General features: G+C 28.3%; 1 protein-coding gene across 1 annotated transcript; it reads right to left on the bottom strand.

Moving 5' to 3' along the window:
* Window positions 1-285: 285 nt before the first annotated feature.
* On the bottom strand, window positions 286-1,370 carry LOC143221076 (RWD domain-containing protein 1-like). The gene is made up of 4 exons (XM_076446606.1): window positions 1,301-1,370; window positions 764-1,113; window positions 495-681; window positions 286-410 (listed from the first exon to the last, which is right to left on the bottom strand). The coding sequence occupies exons 1-4, from the start codon at window positions 1,368-1,370 to the stop codon at window positions 286-288; spliced, it is 732 nt and encodes a 243-aa protein (XP_076302721.1).
* Between the last annotated feature and the right edge of the window lie 5,658 nt (window positions 1,371-7,028).

Genomic DNA, 7,028 nt, shown 5'->3' on the forward strand with positions numbered 1-7,028 from the left:
ACCTTCTTCTTTCGCATGTGTATATGTGAAATTTATCTATATACCATATTAGTGTACATGAGTCATAATATATAATCTAAATTGCTTCATTGAATTTGAATAAATTCATTTTATATTACATTTGTTTTGAACACAGTCTGCCCTTTGAACTTTAGTACTTAAGTAAATTTTCAAGTACTAATTTTGTATATAAATGTTGAATAAGTAGGAGTTGTAAGATCATTGTACAAATAATGGCATAGAATTGTAGAATTATTTTTATTATTATTATATTTATTATTTTAATTATTGTGAGTTGTTTATTATTATTATCGGTTTATAATCAGGATCATCATCATCATCCTCATCTTCATCATAGATGTCTAAATCACCCAGATATTGAAACAAGCTTTCATCGACTTTAACGGAATCTGAGAATTAAAAAATCAATGTATTATTGCTTTGTATTTTCTATGTTTTGGCTTGAATTAAAAATAAATATTATAGAACTATACCATCATTTAAGAATTCCAAGTCAGACTGATCCAATGTTTTATCAGTCATAAATAATTCTTTACCAGTTAATTTTTTTCCTTCTCTCTCTGCCATTTCTCTTTTTTTCGTGTATCCCATTTCATCGTCAAACTTTTCTTTCCAACTTAGAAATGTTTCAACTGTAACTCGTGTTCCTTCAAACTTTTTCTATAATAATATAGAATTTTCAATATAAAAACACTGATAAAACTATTTTTATCTTAATACTTTAAAATTTTAAATATCTCACCCTTTCTGCTTCTTCTTCTTCCTTAAGTTTTATCGCTGCATTCTCTTCTCGCAATAATTTAATTTTATCCCACTGTACATTAAGCCACTCTTGCGCAGCACTAACCAATGTAAATACCATAACCATTCCAAGATTTTCATCCATTTGTTCTGTTAAATGTTTCTTCAAGTTTTCATGGCTTCCGTCTTCAAAATTTTCATGGTCTTCTATCGATATCAGGAGTGGTTCATCTGGATATTTTTCAGTATATGTAAATTCTAATGAGCAACTAAGACCATTTCCAGTACCTGGCTCATATTCTTCAGTTTTAATAGGTATGACAAATATATAAAATGGTTCTGTAGCTACAACTAAAAAAATTTCAGTACATAAAAATCTCAAAAATAAAAGTATAAAATAATATTAAATATAAACATAATGATCTATTAAAGTAACAATAAAATAAATAAATAACAATCATACGTAATAATTCACAAAAGAATTAAATGTTTTATAATATAAAAACAAAGTTATAGGTTATAACGCACGCATACATACTTTCCATCTCTCCACAATAAATTGACTCTAAAGCTTCTATTTCATTGCGTTGTTCGTCTTTATAATCCATGGCGACTAAAGTGAAATTAATTATTAAAAATAATTTATATTACGTATTTAATTTATCACTTGTAATAAATTAGTAGGACTCATGATCCAACTATGACAGCAGTGGCGGACGGCGTTGCGCCACAAACAAGATTTCTATATACAAGTGTGTGTGGACGAATAACGAAGTAGTAGTAAACGAAAATATTTCTTTTCTTTTCCAACGTTATCGATGTTATACTAAATTTCAAACTAGGAACATTTTAAATGAAGAACAATGTAGTATTGTTTAAATACAAAATTTCGTTTCAAATTTTTAAGATTATTTTAGCACTATTCTATTCGACAGATTAAAGTAAAGTAAAATAATGTATATAATTATACAATGCATACAACAATACAAATCAACTTAATTAAGATATCATTTTATTAAGAAATTGAATTTCACAATTTAATTATTACATTTATCGAATAAACTAAAAAATTGTAAATCTCTTTAGAAAATATTATGTAAAAATTTGTTCTAACATTATTGCAAGTATTATTAAGATGAATAAATAAATTACAATTATTTTATAATGTTCAATTAAAGTAGGCAAATACGGTGAAATAGATTATTGTGTAGTATGGTATTATCTAGTTTTATATCACGAAACTATGTGACCTTATTGTGTATGTAATCTAATTCTGTTTACAATTATACAATTTCATATTTTACAAAAAGTACAATTGTTTTTACTCCTAAGAATGCAATTGTATTCTCATATTTTTATTTATATCCTCTATACGTGACTTAGTAGAATTTTAGAATAAATAAATAAATATATATATAAATATATAAATATATAAAAATATAAAAATATAATATAAAATAATATAATATAATATAAAATAATATAATATAATATATAAATATAAAAATATAAAAATATAATATAAAATAATACAATATAATATATAAATATAAAAATATAAAAATAATAATTATCAAATAATTTTCATTACTCATTTAAATGCAATTTGAATGTAATATTACGTTACATATTAAATTAATGTACAAAAATACATTTGCTAGTAATCAATTACCTTATTAATAAATTGATATTCAAATGTCACAATTCTATATATAATATATGTTTCATTCACAGTTTTACTATTAGCAATATCATTGGTATTTCACCATAAAGCAGCAAACTGAGCTAGTCACGCTCTATCATAATTCCATTGATCCATCAACAATTGTCAATAACAATTGACCATACCATAAACAATTAAGAAGTATAACAAAATTCTATACGCATATGGTGTAGTGTCAAATTACTATATAAATTATATTTATAATTATATTTAATTAAATTATACTGATGTTACATAATATGTTATTTGAATTACACATTTAATTTGATTTAATTTAACTTACACTAAATTGTTTTTTGACAATAATAAGTTAATAAAATAAAATTTTATTAATTGCTTAATTTTAATACTTATAAATATGTATATATTATATAATGTATAATAAATGTCAAATTAAGTTATTTATAATTCGACTTAGTTGAAGCTTTTCAAGACGTTTAATTACTAATTGTTATTAATATTTAAGACTTAAAAATAAGTTGTTGCCTTTAAATTATTATTAATTATCTTTGAATTAAATGTACTTGAATAAAAACGTGTACAATACACTTGAATAAAAATATATAAATATAATATGTACATATGTATTTAAAATAAAAGTTAACTCGTCATTGAAAATTTATAATTATATTACATCACTACATCGCGATGTAGATAGCAAGTAGTCTAAGTAATCAAGTAGTAAGAGCAATCATTAATTCTTCCCTTCAGATCAAAGTGAGATACTACGACAAATTATAATACTTTGCCATAATAAAATCATTTTATTGGTTGTTAAAATAAAATCAAACGATCAAACGATTTATTTACTGAAGTCTGTATTTTACTATCGAAAAAGGTACATTTTAAAATTCTTAATATCTTTATAATCATTAACTTGTATTCAAACCTTTAAATACAATATAAAAAAGATTTATTAGAAATTAAGAATTATATGAGTCTCTTAATAAACATTAATTAATACTATATCAATTTGAAATCAACCATATCCATTTTCTACTAATTTTCTAGTAATATAATAAGTATTTTTCACAAATTTTGAAAAAGAATATTATCAACTGGGAACTTTGAATTTGAATAATAATGTATTAAGGGTGGTGATATTTCAGGAATATACTAACTATTCGATATTCAAGAATTTGGAATTCATCGTTAATCATATTAAATAAAAACGATAAAAATTACAACGGTTAAAAACAAGTTTGTCTAACTTTGTAGTTGGGAAATTTGCTGTTACGAAATTCGTCGAAAAAAAGAGCTTTTAGGTCAGGAAAAGGAAAAATAATTTCTAAGCATAAAGCGAATGAGTTGTTATTTTTCTCTCTCTTCGTGCTACCGAAAATTTATGCGACAGTAACATTAACACGCATTCTTCTACAAAATAACCTTCAATTACGTTCTATGAAATAATATGGCTCATTTAATTATTTTACTCCGTTGCATTTAAGTAAACAATATCTTTATTAATTAATACGAATAACGTAATAATTTTACCGTTAATTTACCGAATTTTATTATTGTAGAATGCCAATAGCAGGTTTTTATTACGTCTTTGGTTCACAGAAATAACGCATATGTATTCCTTCCTTTTATCGAAGAAATATAGAGTCTGCGCGAAAGGTTTGAGTCATCGAAAAATGAACAAAAACGTAACGAACGTCAAACGCAGAAACCGATTAAAACGCAAGAAAATAATATTGAAGTAATGCAATTCGAACGCACGGAAAACGCTTTTATTCAATTCTTTCTGATACCGAATGACTCACGTTTGTGCTGGTCACAAGTTATAATGGCAAGGATTCTTCGAGGCTTCTCAATTCGGAACTCTGGCTGTGCGAGGGTCCTCTGTTTATACCTTTTGTCAAACCTGATCACGTGCTTTTATCAATCGCTAATTGACTGATATGATTCAGCCGATTAGCTATTTGCCTTGGTAAAAATCACATCACCTTGCCGATTTGCGTTGACTTGCATTTTACTAGTAAAGACCAGAAGCTTTATTTTTAAGAATAGATTTTTATAACGGTATCAGTGGATTTTCAATTTGCTTCTAAAATAGGATCTAAGTCGGCATTGGCGGTTTTAAATTTGTTTCCTAAAATAAGATCCAAAATCGGTATTGACCGGTTTGTAATTTGCTTCCTAAAATAAGATCCGAAATCGGCATTGGCCGATCTGCGATTTTTTTCTTAAAATAGTACCCTATATTATACTTAAGTTTGATCAGTATTTTTCAATTTTCTTTTTTAATAATGGCAGAAATTTAAAGTGCTGTATAATTACATCGATATTTTAAAAATTTGTATAATACTTTCGTATATGCATATTCACATGTAAAATGTTTGTTAAGAATTTGTGAAATTTGTTGCTCATATTCATGGAATAAATTAATATCAAAATTACAAAATGATTTATTTGCTGTATTTATAATTAGTTCTAATTAAACAAGTTAATATCACAACTTGTCGTCAAATGATATTGCAAAATTAATTTGGTGTGTTTAACGTAATATGACATAGTCGAAACAAGTTCGTTAAACTTATCAAAAGAGAACATTAAAAATTAAGAATAATAAAAGTTAAGAATATTGCAGGGAATTTAAACGAGGAAGAGATGTTTGAAAACAACGATAGTTAAAGGAATAATAATTTTTCTGTTACATAAGTTAATTAGTGAAAAAAGAAAGTAAATTAAATGTAATTGCAAATAGGTGAAGGCAAGAAAAAAGATTCGTGTTGGTATGAATAAAACAACTGATACTTATCAATGGAACTCTAAAAGGAACTGTTGTTTCATTCAGCGAATTGTAATTTCAATTTTGGTATCCTGTTCCGATGGAAAAAGAGTATGAAAACAAGTCTTAAGTGAAATATTGTAATATCGATTCGCAAATAAATTAAATTTATTTTTACGTATAAACAATTTTTCTTGGTAGGATTAGAAAGGAATACATAAAAAGAATTATAAAATATTATTGATATATTTTATTTATAATTATTAATACTTGTTTATATTTTAAGCATAAATAGAAATGCTTATTTTATAAATTACATAAGGAAAGAATTTACAGTATTCTCATTGCAGGAAAACGTAGTCGAAGAAAATTTTAATTATAAGTATTTCAAAAGGCATGAATCATTGTTAACAGAAAGTAACACATAATATACGTGCACTATGTAGAAACCATAAAACGCGAGTTAAATAAATGTAAAACGGGCTTCATAAACTGATTTAGAATAAACCTCTATTACGACAAAAGAAGTATTAAAATACTTCATATGAATCTTATATCATAAGATTACATAATAGAAAATAATAGAAAATTAAGATATAATAAGGAAATAAAAGATTAAGAAAGACATAATCACTATACGTTCTACATGCATATTATTGTAGGATGAGAATGGATTAAATAGATTCCCAATATTAAATTATGTATTGAGCAAGATACAGATGCTCAATCGATTTAATTCCATACAATAGAGGGATCCTTCGTCGATAAATAGGGGATCTTAAAAATAGTATAAATTTGAGAAGAATTAAAAAATTAATTTCCCGCGAAATATCATTCAAGTAGTGACTCGTTAAACTGTTCGCTCCTTTATTATTATTTACCATAATTTTTAATCAATATAAAATATCAACCGCGGAAATAATAAGAAAAATACAAAATTCGAATACGACCACTGAAGCTCCAAGCTATTCAAAATAACCACCAAGTTATTTAAATAATCCGTCAATCGACCAGTTATCTAAACAATTATACATCTTATTAACGAAATGACGCGCGATATCGCACGAATACATTTAAAACTAGCGGAATCAATTGAATACACTGCCGTATCGTTCGCACTGTACGCGGTTTAATATTTCTTCTCGGAACTTTCTAACCTGCCCGCAATACACCCCTAGAACAGTCCAACACGTTACACCAGCGATAACTACCTAACCTGACCTCTCCCGTCCGTTCCAATCGCCTAAAATTCTCTCGGTTCTTTTAATTCCGGCCAACTCGGCGGAAGTTTGCCGCTAAGTCGCGAGAATGCGAGTTGCCCGGACCCAGGTCGCGAACGTGCAAAAACTCGCGGTAGAAAGGGGGAAAAAACAATGTTAATCCCATTCTCGCAGAGCATCAAAGTCTCCGTGTTAGTTTGGGAACTCGGCGAAGGAGAGAAGGTCTATCGCCGCCTCGTACCGTTTCCACGTTGTTGCATGGTGCTGGTAGCGCGCAAAAGCTTTTGCAGCAGATTTAACACGGCCAGAGGCCGTCAGGTGGCCAGGAGAGCAAGCAAGCGCGGAGCACAATCAATACGCTCGCAGAACGCGGCGGTGCCTCGTGCGCGGCAGCTCCGGCTGAGCTTTCAGTCGGACGTACGGTCGCGTGGAAAGCTCACGAAAGCTCGTTCGCTCGTTCGCTCGTTTGCTCGCGCGCGTCTTGCCGCGTTGCACCGTATCATCGTCGCGAGGCCTACGGGGTGGTGGACTTACAGCGAGGTGGCAACATGGCGACCGCGATACGAAACAAATGACTTTTTCACGGTTT

This window comes from Lasioglossum baleicum, unplaced genomic scaffold (assembly GCF_051020765.1).
Source record: "Lasioglossum baleicum unplaced genomic scaffold, iyLasBale1 scaffold1876, whole genome shotgun sequence".
Taxonomy (NCBI): domain Eukaryota; kingdom Metazoa; phylum Arthropoda; class Insecta; order Hymenoptera; family Halictidae; genus Lasioglossum; species Lasioglossum baleicum.